At 40.4% G+C, this 16,581-nt stretch overlaps 1 protein-coding gene across 1 annotated transcript in view; it reads left to right on the forward strand.

The window, feature by feature from the left end:
* COL9A1 (collagen type IX alpha 1 chain) overlaps positions 1-12,745 on the forward strand; it is a 100,992-nt gene extending 88,247 nt beyond the window's left edge. The window contains exons 31-35 of the mRNA XM_078386115.1: positions 831-977; positions 2,445-2,499; positions 3,793-3,981; positions 10,610-10,687; positions 12,346-12,745. Coding sequence (XP_078242241.1) covers positions 831-977; positions 2,445-2,499; positions 3,793-3,981; positions 10,610-10,687; positions 12,346-12,530 — 654 coding nt within the window. The 3' untranslated portion in view covers positions 12,531-12,745. The remainder of the gene's footprint in view (positions 1-830; positions 978-2,444; positions 2,500-3,792; positions 3,982-10,609; positions 10,688-12,345) is intronic.
* Positions 12,746-16,581: the final 3,836 nt, after the last annotated feature.

Raw genomic sequence — 16,581 nt, forward strand, 5'->3', positions numbered from 1 at the left:
CATGGCTGGGTTCTCTCCTAGCCCTGCCTGGAACTTTTAGTTTTTTCCTGGTGGAATCCCATCTAAGCAGTGTCTGGGCCTGACCCTGTGTAGCTTCTGAAATCAGAGGAGAGCAAATGCCTCTTCTCCCATAGGTGTTGTAGTCAGGTTGTGAGATCAGAACCTACTGGGTTCATGCTAGGAAAAGGCATATAAGCATGTTCAGGCTGCCACCCTACACCCTGTTACCTAACATTACACTCCCAAGCATACATGGACACTTGAAGTGGGCAGCATCTGTGGGTCCAGAGGCCAAATCGGCCTCACAGTGGGCTGCACCCCATCCTGAATGGGGCTGTAAGTCTCCAGAAATTCATATCCAGGATTCATTTTTAATAAAACATACAAAGACCTTGCCATACATATTAAAGCAAGGCCCTATGCCTTGTTCTGGAGAGAAGGCTCTTGGGAATGGCAATCCTTATTTTTTTTTATTTCTTAAAAATGTCTGTGCATGTGTGCGTGCATGCATGTAGAGCATTAGGAAGAGGGGAACTACATCACAGGCCATGTGATTCCCACTTTTAGTGCATCAGGTTGCAGCATTACAGTATTTACAGAACAGCCTTTCCATTTACCGAGTGCCATGTTATTATTGAGCAAGGTACGAATCAGTAAATGTCAAATCCCAATTCTCTATAGCGAATTCCCTATAGATGATGTGAAAACTAGCAGATTGTGTATGCAGCAGACTCTTGTAGTGGGATACCTGGCACAGTGTGTGAAAGTGGCTTTTTTTGTTGCAACAACAACAACAACAAAGTAACAGGCTTCTTTTGTGCCATTTTTAGGTTGGGAACCCTGGCGAACCTGGCCCACGTGGACCTGAAGGAAGTCGTGGTTTGCCTGGTATGGAAGGGTTGCGGGGTCCACCCGGGCCACGTGGCTTGCAAGGTCAACAAGGTGCTCCGGGTCTGCCCGGTAGCCAGGGTCCGGCTGTAAGTTATGGTTCTTTTGTATCATGACAAGGTTTAGGACTTCACTATAAATAAATGGAAACATGGGCAGAAAGGCTCCTTTCCTGCTCTTTGTGCTACTATTATGGGCATTTGGCCACTAAGCTAGATACCATTCTCGTTGAGTGAGATACTCCCATCTTTTGCTTGTGGATCTTCCTGTAGCAGAGAGCCTGCCCCCAGAGCCTACTGCTTCCCATGCAAAGGGCTGTTGGCAAGTCTTCTCTCAGCCAGGTTTTGAATCCGTTGCACAGGGACGGATGAGGCTGCTGGCTATGTTACGACCAGAACAGAGATAGGTCATAGTGCTTATCAGAGGTTTCTGCTGGCCATACAGCCCTTTGGTGTGATCTCATCAGATGCTGAAGTGCCAGTGTTTGCCATGTCCATCCAAATGAACAATAATGATTTCAGAAGAGGTAGTGGAGGACAATTTTAAAAGCCAGGCTCATAAAAGGTGGCATGTGTAATTAGGGACTGGGTGGGTATTGAAAGGGAATTCTTTGTTCATGTCGCTTGATAAATAAATTGATCATTTATTTTTGTTTTGTTTTAAATCCCAAGTGTACTTTTTGGATGCCTTAACCAAAGCTGGAAGTCTGGTGGTTTCTGTCTTGAATTATTACAGACATGAATTCACACGACCCGTGAGAGTATCACAGATCATGGGGCCAGCAGGGTTATTGGCATTGGCATTCTGGTATTTTTGAATGCTAGACATACTCATAAGAACAAGAGGACAGGGTTTTTATTCTGGATTTTACAGAATCAAAGGAATGCAAGATGGCAACCTTGGTGCTGTTTTCTCTGTCTTTACAAATCTCTTCACATGGCAATGCAGAATTCTGGCATTTTGGTCTTACTTATTGTAACTGTTAGTTGAAATGCAGTTGATGATTTCCATGTAACTCTGTTCATACATACAGTCAACGTTATTGTGCATTATTTTATGTACTGTTTACACATTTCCCCACCTTTCTATACCATAGCTTTAAAACAGCTTTGAAGTATCAAAGGAATTTGCATTATCAAACAGCTTAAGGGTGATCTAGAAATACAACCAATAGAAATAAAATTGCATTTGCAAACCATCTAAATGCAAAAATAACAAGACAGGCAGACTTCCTTTGGGAGGCTCTTAGACCCTTCCGTCTGTACATTGTTTGTTTGTTTGTTTGTTTTTGAAATACTGAGCTAGGAAAGTCAGAGAAGGTGTCTTTCAAGTTTGCGTAGCTGACCATGTGAATACCTGCTCTTCTTCCGCTCCCTTTTTTCTGTATTCCCGTTGTTCCATAATAACTCCATAATAATTGGAGTGTTTGTCTGAATTAGCAAGTGGTTTCCAGCTGAAGGGTTATACATTTTGTCACCCAACATGTTCCTATCTACCTTATCTCTATAATGTCACTAAATGTTGACCCCACTGTTTAAATAACATGTTTATTTCAGGGCAGAGAGCCAACTGATGCGCACATTAAGCAGGTCTGCATGAGGGTCATGCAAGGTAAATAAAAAAAATATACCTGTTTATGTTTTTAAACTTTGAACAAGATGTTTCACTTAGAAAACAAAGGAACAGCTAAGCACCAATTTTCACAGGGTCAGCTTGAGGGCTACAAACTAGCTTGCACTTAGAAAGTGAATTGTGCATGTGCTGTCTACTTTTTAAAGTTACATTTTTTAAAAAGAACGGTTTATTTTTAAAGCTAAACTAGGGAAATGACAAACTTGGAGAATTCTTTGTCACACTTAGTCAAAGACAGATTCTAAACAGTAGATCAATAACTGATTTTCACAGGGATCAAACTCTTGGGAATAATTTTAACCCATCCCCCAGCTGCAGGACTGCAGCATATGAGGCGACCTGGCTTCACTGAGGTATTTTCTGTGCCAGGGAAGCTTTTTGGCCACCTCTACAACCATTGAGGCATCTAGTTAAGGATAGTGTTATCTTTTACTTCAGGAGCTGGGAAGCAACTTCTGTTTCTGTTGTCAGCATTAGAGATGGGGACGACCCACCATTTTGGCAAGTTGTCGTGTTTCATGGGTCGTCAAAAATTGATGACTCACAAAGCACAAAGCTGCCCCCATGAACCTACAGAGCACAAATTTTTCGCCGATTCATGGGGGAGTTTACTTTAAAAAAAAACCCTGCCTCCCCACTGCCCCACCGCCACCCCCACTGATGCCCCCACCATAATTGCCACCACCGTCACCATCGCCAGCTGGCTTCCACAGCCATGGCCTGTAGAAAGGGATTAGTTTTAACTTCAGCAAGATTTCCATTTCTATAAAAGGAAAGACTGTAACTGATGGAGAGACCACATGCTTTGCATGTGGAAGGTTGCTGGTTCAGTTTGAAGCATTTTCTGAGAAAGACTGCGGTACGAAAACCTGGAGCCTCGGCTATTCAGTGTGAATAATACAGAGTTAGATGGACCAAGGATCTGACTTGTTTAAAGCAGCTTTTTGTGCTTTTAAGGAAAGGTGAGGGGCAATTATCAAACAGCTTAAGGGTGACCTTCTGAGGTCAGTAAATTGAGTATCTAGCTCACTGGGGGAGGGGCAATGTGTAGCCTGCATAACTGAATTGTAAACTTTAAACACTATAGGGTAGTTAGTGTATAAGCAGCACTCTTTGCTTGGTTTGACTTAGTCCTCCTGATTGTACAAACAGGCTGGAAAACACACTGATCATTTTTGGAGGACATGAAACAATTAGCTGTTTTGTAATGAAATGAACCTGTACAATACTATAGAAGACCTTTGTGCTTTCTTCTTTCTTCCTATTTAACAGAACAACTGGCTCAGCTGGCCGCCAGCCTTCGGAGGCCTGAATTTGGTGCCCCAGGCCTCCCAGGCCGTCCTGGACCACCTGGTCTTCCTGGATCTCCTGGCGAAAATGGTTTCCCAGGCCAGGTTGGATCTCGGGGGCTACCTGGCCTTAAAGGCCCTCCTGGTACCATTGGGCTGAAAGGCCCCAAAGGTAAGACATTCAGGCTGAACCTTAGGTATTTTTTACTTTGGAATAAGTCCCATGTAGCTGTTTTTGAGTAGACTTCCATCAGATTATACAATAGACTTTTAGGCTTGTATATGTGTGTTTCAGTTGTTCAGTACGTTTTTTATAAGAAGTCCATTGAAAATATATATGAAGTCCGTATCCTGAATCTAGCACTAAATTCTAACAAGTTGCTTCAGCTTTGTGTATTTTTCTGACTTACAAGCTAATATGGGCAATAACTTTTCCTTCTCAATTGGGTTCAAAAAGAAGAGTACAAGTAAACCTCTTTCATTTTTTAAAGTCATCTCAGTATATAGCACAGCATCCATCATCTAGAGTTCTCCGAATATTCTAGTATCTTAGTTTCTGTGGGGTTTCCCTAATTTCTCAAGAAGTGGAAAAAATAATCACCAGATTCTTCATTTTAATCAATTTAGACCATCTTGACATGATGAGACGGCTTAACAAAGAATTTTAAAGCCCCACAAGATTCTTCGTCTGTGGCCAAGAGCGAGAAAGGAAGGTTTCTTTCTCTCCCTCAGAATCTCTGTCTCTAGTCTGGAGTGTTCCTTCTCCTTAATAAGCAAAGCATTCACACATAAATAGGGCAGGCACAGAAGTGAAGGTGGCAAAGAGAGATGCAGAAGGCCCATCTAATGGTTTAAATTCTGAAATAAATAATCAGTCATCTTGGTTTGGGGTAATTTACACTATTTGTGCAATTACACAGAGTTGCATGAAATAGGCAAATGCTGTGCAAAATGAGTGAATCTTTTTTGCACATACAGTAGCATTGTTTGTGACAATCCAAAAAGTCTGTCATGAATGTCAGGAAATTTCTTGCCAACTAAGAGAAGAATGTTGCAGTTCCTTGTCCTTGTGCAAGGAAGTTATTTCCTGATTTCTCATGCTGTGACTGTATTCGTGAAGTTTGTCTTAGCTTTCTTATAGGGTTTGTGTTTTGTGTTTTTCTTTCTTGAGCAGTTCTATTCTACCTTTCTTTGCTTTAATCATATCAGAACATAATTTAAAATGATGGACATAGTATATAAAATATAGGTAAAATCAAAAATAAAATATTAAGATAATTACACTATTTTTGACCAGAAGCAGGCTACTTCAATAGTGTTAACTTGGCCATTTGCTAGATCTTCTTTCATACATGTGGGGCAGAAATTGCATGCATGTAAGTGCTGCATTGATTGAATTTCTCCACAGTCACAGAAAATTTATCCAGTATCCATGTAGTCTCATTTTACTTGATTATTCTTTGATCTTCTTATTTCACTTCAAAGTCTGTTAAGTGACTTCCAGATGGTTCAGGTGGAGTCTTGTCCTGGTGGGAGACACTCTTCAGTATTCATCAATTTGGCAGTTTTTGCTTTCCATAGGTTTAGCCTAGACTCTTCTAGTTTAATATTCAGTGCTTGAAAGCTATGCAGAAAACTTTTCCTTGATTTTAACTTTGGGATTTGTGTTCATGAACTGAGTGGGTTTGGTGCTGTATTACCTTATTTTGTTTACTATGTGGTAGCTCCTCTCAACATACTTCTGGAGCGGCATGGTCAACCAAATAACAGTCTTTTCAATGGGGATAGGTTTCAGATACCCAGTAATAATTCTGCAGAATTCAGTAAGAGCTATATCCATTTGTTTGGCATGTGCTGATTTATACTACGTGGCACTAGCATATTCTGCTGTGGAGTAGCACAGGGACAAAGCTGTTGTTTTTATTGTTTGTGTATGTGTACTCAATCTGACCCAGCCAGTTTCCTAAGTATGTTATTTCTGGCAGCAACTTTCTGTTTGGTGTTTAGACAATGTTTTTGTAGGTCAGGCTTTGATTCAGGGTGATGTCCAAATACTTTGGGATAGGGCAATGTTCCAAAATTTTGCATTCCCAGCTAACATGGAGTTTCTTCTCTGCTCCTCTGTTCTTTAAGTAAAAGGCACAGACCTATGTTTTTTAAAAGGCTTGGTTTCAGCTGGTTGTTTTTATAATTTAAGGAATGATTTTTCTAATGCAAAGGTTAGCTAGTACTTCATAACTTCAAAAGTTTACTCTTGGACTCTCATGGCAAGAACATAATTGGAGCAGCATTTGTACATACTGGGCAAATCCTATTGTGTAGTTATGCCTGCACAAGGCAAAGAGTGTAAATACTGAGACTTCTCATTAGCAGTTAACCAGTCTTCACTTCGATTTTCAGGTGCACGCCAACACATTAGAGTAGCATGCACCCTAAATCATAAGCAAGCTAAAAGACAATTGCAGATTGAAGCAAGCTCATGTTAGATAGACAGTCTTTTTCTCTTAAGGATGCAATACTTCTACATATGGAATTCGTATTACATCTAATAACCTCTGCAGCAGAACTATATCCTTCTCCTTGTTATGTTTCATAACACATCTCATTCTCTTTATTCAGTATTTCTCCTCCTCCCCCAGCATCCTTGCATATCTTTTCCAACCAGACTGGAGCTCAGTTTCCCGTTGAATATAAAGGCTGCCATGCAAAAGATCATGTTAACTACCATTATGGTTTTAGGCTATATGGGGTGGGTGGAGCGTCACTATCTGTGCGCCTCAACAAGAATTGATTACTTGCATTGTCTGGCCAAGCACTAGTTTCAGTAGATAGGTTGGTTACCACTGCTGGTAAAATGAGCAACATTCCTTGTGGCAGGATTCAGACTAGCAACACAAATGTGCTACGAGGTGGTGGGCAGTGGCTGGTCCTCCAGATGTGATCAGTGTACAGTCTGCCTGCTGTCATTCCTGATAGCAGATAACATCTGGAGAGCCATGTATTCCCTTCTGGCATAGGGTAAAGGGGATAGGAAATCAAACTTTTCAATATTACTATTACATTGGAGGTCTGCCACTGATTTGACTGTCTCATTTTTATTTCCTTTTGATCTATCAATAAGGGAAGGAAATAACGACATATTTTTTTAAAAAAATCTTTTTTTTGCCTTTCAAAAATATGATAAAATGCCAAAAATAAATGAAAGAGAAATCAAATCACTGCTGGCAAAGGGGTTTCATTTCAAAGCCATATTTTATTTTTGATTGCAACAACAAGGTTTCATACTTACAAGTTGATGCGAAATGCTTGATGGCAATATGACATGCAAGATTTTCCTTAGCTGTCTACCTTGTTTTGGCTATAAGTATGGTTCATAAGCTGCCTTGGGCTGGGATCTGGGATTTTTCTCTTGTAAAGTAAAGACAAAGTCTTCCATGCCCTTAGGGGAAGAGAAAAACCACTTTTTCCTATGCCCTGGTGGGATCACAGTAAGAGAGTGGAAGATTGGTGTCCACAGGAGAGGGAAATTAATATGTTTGCTTCAAGGCTGCATAATTTTGCAAATGATTTATGTTTGTGTTAAGGATGTGAATTTTGCAGCTTCTTTCTCAAAGAGCAAGTGAAGTTGGAAAAGCACTTTTCTCTTCACAGTGAGATTTCTCAGCACAAGATTGTTATTATTTTCAGAGAAATCTCACAGGAAATTTTCTGGGATTTTAAAAGACATTTCATGTTCATTCATTTTCCTGGAAGAAATGGCAAGCTGTGCAGAATTGTTACAATTCCTGTGCAGAATGGCTTCTTTCTTGCGTGGGATTCACCTGGAAAGGACATTAAGGTATAGAGAATGTGATGGTTTCCTGTGCAGAAGAATATGTGAAAAATAAAACACAGAGCGAAATGGAGGAGAGTGAGTCTCATGTTTGCAGGAAGCTAGACTTCTTGCTGATGTAGGAGGAGGTCTCATCAAGGAGCCTTGGCATGGCAAGACTTGGGAAAATTTGTGATTCTCGGGGGACAGAAGAACTTCCAGTTTTGCAGATCCAAAACTTTTCCCCGTCCAAACATAGCACGGTTTGATCTGAGGTTAGTGCAGTGATGTAGGCGAGGCAAAGGGTCTCGGGCCTACATCACCAGAGGTCAATCCAAATTGTTTTGTGCCTCCTGTCTGACAGGGATACATGGGGGCTAGGTGCCAGCAGTACAAAGGACTACCACTGAGAGCTTTGCCCTCTGCTGATGTTTTCCTCCCATTGTGGTTTCTTCGGAGGTGGAGATGGTATGCACACCTGGGTCTACTAGAACTCTCTGGACTTTTTGGTACCCACGTGGGCCTCTGCATTCGCCCTTGGAAAGTATAAAACAGTGAACTAACATGAGCTCTTTATCACTGGTTAAATATTTAGAGCAGCTGATAATAGACCATACAGCCAAACGGTGGCTTCTGCTAGCATACCAGTTGCCCAGCTGCCCATATGTCTCCTTACCTGTGGTGACTGAGGTGATCTTGGGAATTGCGTAGGAAAATCCCAAGAGGATAGTCTGGAGGGATTTCACCCTTCAGACTTGGACTGCTCTCATGAGACAGCTTGGGACTACAGGGCCCAGCCACAACAACCCACGTACAGTAGCTGTCTTAATGCATCAGTGGGCCGACATAGTATTAATGGAGGCACTGGTGCTGATATTTTCATCTGAGGAGGAGGTTGAAATCTGGAATGAAAGGTCAAAGGCCCTCTGACTGTATTGTCATGAGTAGACCATTTTGTGGCAATGTTTACTGGACACCTATTTCTGCAGGGATGGTGGAGCCATTAAGAAGGTTCACCTCTGCACCATTTAATGCATGGTTAAATGAGAGTGACAAAGTGAACCAGGGGACAACTACAAAGTTGGTGGCATAAGTTTCATAGGGACTGTGGCTGAATTCAAGTAAAAGCCACATTATTGTACCTGCTTTGTGGCAGTAATGGTAGCCAAGAAGAGATATTACTTGTATGGCACCATTTCTGTGTTGGGTGGGTGTCCAGCAGAGCTTTTGCAATGGACGAAAAATTTGTTATAGATTACAAATATATAATATATATTTAATATATTAGAACAGACAGAACGTAATGTAAACTGGGACAGCGTTAAGAGGCATGTTGAGGTTTACATAGTTATGTTTGTACTGACCTTGATGCCATTGTCGGGGCAGCTGCTGCACAGACCTCTGGAACACATTCTAGTCCACTTGCATGAGATTAGCTTCACCTGATGCAGTCTGTGGAAGTAAACCAAGTGCTTTGAGGGGCCTGAATGACCACCTGTATTTTTTTTTTGCTTCTTGCTCCAAGCCAGAAGGGATTCGTTGTGTGGGTTCAAGAATCCCTCCTTGAACTATACCTCCTTGACGTATTGCTGCCTTAACTACCTTGAACAAGGCTGTGGTACAACCAGCCTTTAAGAAGCCATTTCTTGGTTTAAGGAAAGAAATTGTAAGAGAGATAAGGAATCATGAATGGTGCCCAAAGCAAATTTAGGACAATGTAGACACTGGGGGCTGGGGGGAGAGAGGAGGCTCTGAGAATAGCATGGAGACCCCCGTTTGATCTCGCACCCAGACTTCCAACATGCTCAAAACCTAGACAGAAGATGCTCTGGTTTGGCTGAGCATAGCTTCCCTGGTTGGCATCATGGCATAGTGCCAGTCAGCAGTTTCAGAACAAGCCTAATTCATCTATTACTATTAGCGATGCATGATAACATTCCAAATAGCCTATTTTATGCTTACCAGACAGTGAGCAGAAGCCACTGGGTTTTACAGTATTCAATGCCCTGGCAGACATGATTCTCAGTATGCAGCAACTGCTTTGGAGAAAGCAAATGGGAGGTGAGAGGGAGAGAAAACGATGGGAAATGAAAAGCTAGATGCAGAATGATGAAGTCCTGTGTCTAGAAGATGGCACTGCAGCAATGTAAATTATGCTTTAATCTTGGAATAATTGGCATGGAGTAAACACTTCCATCTGATCATGCACATAAACAATTATGGAGAGAAATTGTGGTAGTGAACTAGCCTCTATGCAGCTACTGGGAAAAATATACCTGAAACGATGGACATACATAGCTGCCACTGAACCATGGTGAGTCTTAGCCTTGTGGATTTTCATGTGAAGGAGATCTCGGATCAGCTGTGCTTCTGTGTCATCCCTCTGAGTTGTCGATCACTTCCTTGTGCCAATTGATTTTAAAAGGCCCTGGGAGCAGAACAATTTCGATATGGATTGATATGAGATGGCAGGCTGGGAAACTGGGAATGCTGATGGGAGAGGGTTCTAGACTCTGGGGAATTAAGATGAGATTCCCTCAAGAGCCTCTCCTAGGACTGATACTATATTATTTCCATTGCTAGATTAAAAAGGTGGTTCTTAATTTCTTGTAATGTTACAGAATCCTTTTAAGGCCTTGTTTTCATGTTGTTGTTGTTGTTTAGTCGTTTAGTCATGTTCAACTCATCGTGACCGCATGGAACAAAGCATGCCAGGCCCTCCTGTCTTCCACTGCCTCCCGGAGCTGGGTCAAATTCATGTTGGTAGCTTCGATGACACTGTCCATCCATCTCGTCCTCTGTCATCCCCTTCTCCTCTTGCCTTCGCACTTTCCCAACATCAGCGTCTCGTATTCGTATTACTGTGTCTTATACGGTGATACTAGTATAGATACTTCTGAAATCCTAAAGGATGAAGATCGGTATATAAGTGTTTTAAATGAACAATTCCAGTCCAAACTAACCAATATGCTTCGTTCACTTGTTTTAGGTGACACAGGCGAAAAGGGGGACAGAGGACTCCCTGGTCAAGGGCCCAAAGGCCTACCAGGCTCAATAGGACTCCCAGGTAAATATTGGCTACTGCCTCTAGGGCACTTATGAACCAACCAACTTGCAAGGAGAGGTGATTCCTTGGAAGGAAAGGCTTCAGAACAAAACATTCCCGGTTTTACGTATTATATATTTTGACCATGTCATCTCCACAGTACTCCAGTTTCTTTCCCTTTTCTGCTGCTGCTGCTGCATCCTTCAAATTAGGTTTCTCCTCCATTTAAGATGGCCTGCTGGACTTCCAAATTATTGCTAGCACCTCTATGGCAGTGTCCAAGCTTCCTTTTTGCTCCCAAGCTTCTTACATCTTCAGAACCGTAGAGGCAACACTGACAATTGTCAATAAAAGCTGGGCTGCAAGTCAAGAAACCACAGCAGAAAATTACTGGAATCATGTTCAACAGACCCAGTACTAATGCCATTGCATGGGATGGCACAAGAGTATGTGACCAGGGAAGCAAGTACTCGATGACTAAAAATTAAAAACAGCAAGTGGTTTTTCTAACTTAGCACCTGAATATGTGTCTTGTGTGGTGATTTGCAAATCCATCAAATCTCATTTGGCACAGGACGAGAAAAGCACACCAATAGGAGACAGTACAGTCTTTAGTTATAAATGAAGCACAAGTGCCCCCTAATGGTCATAGTGGGGCAAAATTTGCCATCTCCAAAGTTAGCCTGACCTTAATTTCTAAGGACTGCGTTACTGTGGATTACCTATATTTCTGTAAACAGTTCCAGAAAAAAATATGTGCACATGGACACAATGTAAAATATTTGAGTTCTTATAACTTCTGAGCAATTTCCTTTCTCCATAAATAGCAGGACGTTGATTACCATGTGATTATCAACAAAATGTCTTTTCCCATTCCTGTTCGAACTATGCTGGTTAAAGAGCTCTGTGAGATATCTGGCTGTGGATCCAGAGTTTGGGAGTTCAATTCCCCGCTGTGCTTCCCAGCTGAAGAACCAGCCTGTGTAGCCTTGGGCAATCTGCACAGTCTCAGCTCCACCCCACCCTTGAAGAAGGGTATAGTAAACCACTCCTGAGTACTTATTCAGAAAACCCTGGAAAGGGTTGCCCTAGGTTAGAATTTATTTGATAGCATATAATTGATTATTAGAATTTTGCAGTCTCCAACTTTGGCTCAAAGGTTTCTCCATGAAAAAAGTTATATTTCTGTTATCCTGCACATAATTTCTATGCAGAAGTTCCATGTTTGGTTATGAGCATCTCCAGTTAAAGATTATTGGATCAACTAATAGATCTGAGAAGAAACTCTGCTTCTGACACGGCGAGTGAGTGCCTGTCTGACATAGATGGATGGAGACATGTGAATACAGTACTTTAATAACCACACTTTTATTCAGTGAAGAACTAGGGATAAGAAAAAACTCTGCCCAACATCTTGCAGGAAGATTGCACAATCAAAAACCTGTGTATGTATATTTCTTTTCCTGTGACTTGTATTATTTTCTTAGGAAGTGAGTTAAAATAAACCACTCCTTCAACCTCTCACTAGCCTTGAAAGCCTTTTTAGGCTCTCCATAAGTCCTTTCCAAATTGACAGCTCATGGAATGTAAAGCCCATTAATTGTCCCTCGGAAAAGTGGTGACTGTAATTGTCCATGCTGATCTCTCATGCCTCATGTACCCTCTCTCCATCTGTGCAGGAGAACCAGGCAAGCCCAGCTATGGCACCGATGGACGAGATGGCATCCAAGGCCCACCTGGCACAGCTGGTCTACCTGGCGTCCCAGGCCCTCCTGGTCCTCCAGGCCCTCCTGGATATTGTGAGCCTTCTGCCTGCACAATGCAAGCTGGACTGCGAGAGGGCAAGAATGTGAAAGGGCCATGAACAGGACAGAGAGTTAAGGAACCATTGGAAACAAGATGCTGCATGCGGGGATTTTTTTTAACAAACAGAGAAGAAACAGCAGAGGAGAAGCATCTTGGAAAAACAGCAAGGACAATATCAAAGGCTTGACAGACCTCCGGCGAACTGGTTGTTCCCTTCTTCAACTTGCACAAAACAATACACGGCAACCAGATTTTTTTATTGTTATTTTTTTTTTTAAACGGTGCTGATAAAGTGATACCAGATGGCCTTTTCTTATTGTGGTGAAAGGCAGCTGTCCCTTTTGGGTGGGTGGGTGGGTTCGGAAAGTGTTTCTTTCAAGACACTAGTCTTAAACCTTACCCCGTTTCTACAGTTTTACAACATCTGAGAGAATGACACAATGTTGCTGTGATGTCCCTTATCTTTGTAAAAATAAGTTATGATCATTTGTTGTTGTTGTTTTTTCACCACGTAGGTGCTATAAAGTTTGCTAACAGAGCTTACCCTGGTTTCGTTTTCTTTGCCTGTCATTGTGATTTCAAAGGTAGGCATGCCTGCCACAAATAACCATGCTGAGAAGCCTTGTCTCAGTGTTGGAATTTCAGGTTGCCAGTAATAGATCATGTGAAATAACCTTCACATGTAGGCGTTTTATTTTTCAGCTCCATCTTGTATTAAGTTCTGCCTAAACCTGTCACCAGCTCCACCTTGTGTCCAATCTGCCTAAACTGAGCACACAGAAACAGATTCAAAGAGCCACTGGTAAGGGAATACTAGTATTTGGAAGCAGCTAAGATTTATAGCTGACATGTATTTATTTTAAAATACCTTAAATCATACCTCTGGTTGTGTAAAAATGGAAATAAATAACATTTTTAAACCTTTCTCTCTCTTTTTTTTGGGTATGAATGGTAAATAAAAGTAAAACAAGGAACCCCCTTCTCTGAAAAAGCCCATCATAATTTAGGTTGCCCTTTCATTTCTGAATGAAACAAAAGTGCATTGTGTTGATTAGTCTACTATGCACATTTGTTTTATAAACGATATATATCTACTCTGAAATGTCATCCTGCAAGACAAAAATAAAGGTGGCTTTATTTTAATCACCACCACTTCCCCCTTCTCTATGTTGCTCTTAGTATAGTACCCATCATTCTGGAACTTGTAGCTATTGTTGTTTCTGCAGAAGCCATTCAAATTACTTCAGCTCAACTCTAACCAAGCACTTCCTGAAGCTTGGTGTTTCTTTTAAAGCAACCCATTTGGTAGAGCAAATACTGTATTTTAAATTCATAGGTTATCTAAAAATGATCATAATCGGACAACTGGTACTCCCCCAACTCAGCTCAACAGCTGTTTTATAGCTTTTCATTTTCAAACCAAACCAACCCCCATTAAGGGTTCCCTGAGCCTCTGTGTAGCATTGGGGAGGGCAGCATGTTTTACTTCAGCTGCCCCAGTTCTGTAAGCCTAACTCTGGAGCCAAAGCTACTATATAGGCTATCATATCTGTTAAATTTCAATGCTCTGTATTTCTTGGTGCCACTAGGGCCTGTTTATAATTAAATCTTATAACAGCAAAGTTAACTATACTCCGGTACTAATGATCATGAGATCCATAGGCTGTCTTTCTTACGTTCTGAAATAATGCAAAAATTAATTCGGTTCAACAATCAATCGTTATAGGGATGTTTTAATAGGACAAACCTAGTTATAGCTAGAATGGTATTCATTACACAGAAGTTTGATTTTGGGGTTTTCATATGGGATTCGAATCTTTGGGAGTTATAGCTCCTAAAATTTTTTTTTTGTATGGAGAAATGGCAGTGGCCATAGGCTGAAAGTCTCAAAAGTGTCTTTACAGTAATATAATCTCCTGTGGGTCTTTGCTTTTTCATTTTTATAAGAAGAAACTTTGCTTGGGAAACCAAATTTAATATATTTGCCTGGAGACTAAAAGAGAGTGGTTCTTCCTCTCTTACTTTTCCCCCATTTCTCCTAGTAACCCACTTTAGCGCATATCATTATTCTCATTAAGGCTTGGTTGTACTCAACTGGACTGGATACATCCCCATTCTATTGTGATATGTGAAGGCTTTGTCTCCAGTAGCTGTTCCCCTCATTCCCAGCATATGTCTTTGAGTGTATTACACACAGCTTCATTGGTTATTATCCTACAACTTTCTTTCCTTCCTTCCTAACTCTGAACAGACATCTCAGTAGTTCATATAGTCATGTTTTCATTAAATCTTTCTTCCATCCTTCCTCTAGAGACTTTGGTTCGTGGGGTACGTGCATATGCAGGGTAAGAGAGAAACTGTCATAAAATAAGCATCGTGGTTGAGCAGAGGTTGGAACTGTGGTCCTTTCCATCATAGAAAACCTGGGAGGATTGCTACAAGTTGGAATCAGTCTGATGGTACATAATTAAGACCTGCAAGTGCAACTGAAATGAATCTATTTTATTTCATTCAACATGTTTGTTGTGTAAAAAGCAAGCAAAAATAACATTATTCCATCAAGTAACTTTTATTCATAGCAATTGCATGTAAATAATAAAGCAATCAGACAAGAAAAATGAAAACCTCTTCACCAAAACTAGTAATGTAAAAACAAACGTACAAGGAGAATAATAGGAATCCCATCAAACTGTTTAAAACAGAATGTGTTAAAATTTTGAAATCCACAGAAGTATAAACTGTGATTTTAAAGAAAACACAACCATTATAGTACAGATATACAAGAAACATACCTGATTTTTTTAATAAAGTTCAATGCACTACAATTCAAAGTTGATTTAAGACTAAAGGAACCAAGTAGATGATAATCTGCTTAGTTTAATGTGCAAATAGTTGAACTTCTCATTCACAGGCCAGAAGAAACACAATGTCATAGGGTTTAAGACTACTAATGGTAAAGAAATATTATCCAGAAATGCAACAATATAGTATGGTATCATCAACTTTCATAAAGAACTGAGATGAGAAAATATTTACAAAGGACAAAAATCAAACAACGATGAGCCCAGGTCACAAACAAATGCAGAAGTTCAGTATGCTTAAGTACACAAAGATCAATGGATTAAGCACACTTACCTCTGTTAGAATGTGCCATTCTTATTGACTCTTGTAAATTCTCTACACCCATTTGGTCTATTTAAATTAAATACAATGCTTATTCTTGCACTGTACCATATCATTCAAAGTCAATACTCAAAAAAATTGTAACCACCATCATGATGACCTGAAGTTCTGCTAATGGTTACCAAACGTGTTGAAAAACAGTTTTTTTTTCCCATTCAGGAAAGATTTATATTCATTTTATTTATTTATTGCATACAATAATGAAAAGCAAAGGAAGATTTAAGACAAGGGGAAACAAGCTTGCTACACTCAGGCTTACATTAAACCTAAAACCGGTACATTTTTTATACAAAAATATTAATATTAAAATGTTAATATCAAAGAGAAATAGATTACAGCTTCCACTTCATTTATGAAGCATTGTTTATGCCTAACGAAATAGACTCACAACTCCGCTAAAAATGTGGCACAGTGTGGGGAAGAAACAGGCTCAGTAGAATCTCTCTGTGTGGGTCTTCTCCCATTAACACAATAGCTTTGTTAATTCTACATTATATACAAGCTAGGCTATAGAAACTGTGACAACGTCACATTTATTTGTAAAGAAAAAGCAACACAAAAATCTTCCAACCAGAATTAAAGCACGGTGAGTCCCATTTATTCCAAAGGAGACTTAAGCATGTGCTTAAATGCCTCCTGCTCAAAACAATGCGACATCACGTCCGTATATGCTGCCTGAATTGTTCCCTGTGTTTAAAAATAAAGCATAGGAGGAGGAGGAGGAGAAAAGGTAAACATTTCAAGCTTAAAGACAAAAATGGAAACTTAGTATAAAATTAATTTATATATAGTGCACTGCTTCCTGCCTTAACATTCATAGACATAAATCACTATTAAGTCATAAGCACAAATAAAAAATGTGCTCCATGCCACCAAGTGGACTTAAGGAGGTATAGCACAAACCCTGAAGAGTTTTGTAGGATCAC

This window comes from Pogona vitticeps, chromosome 1 (genome assembly GCF_051106095.1).
Source record: "Pogona vitticeps strain Pit_001003342236 chromosome 1, PviZW2.1, whole genome shotgun sequence".
Taxonomy (NCBI): Eukaryota; Metazoa; Chordata; class Lepidosauria; order Squamata; family Agamidae; genus Pogona; species Pogona vitticeps.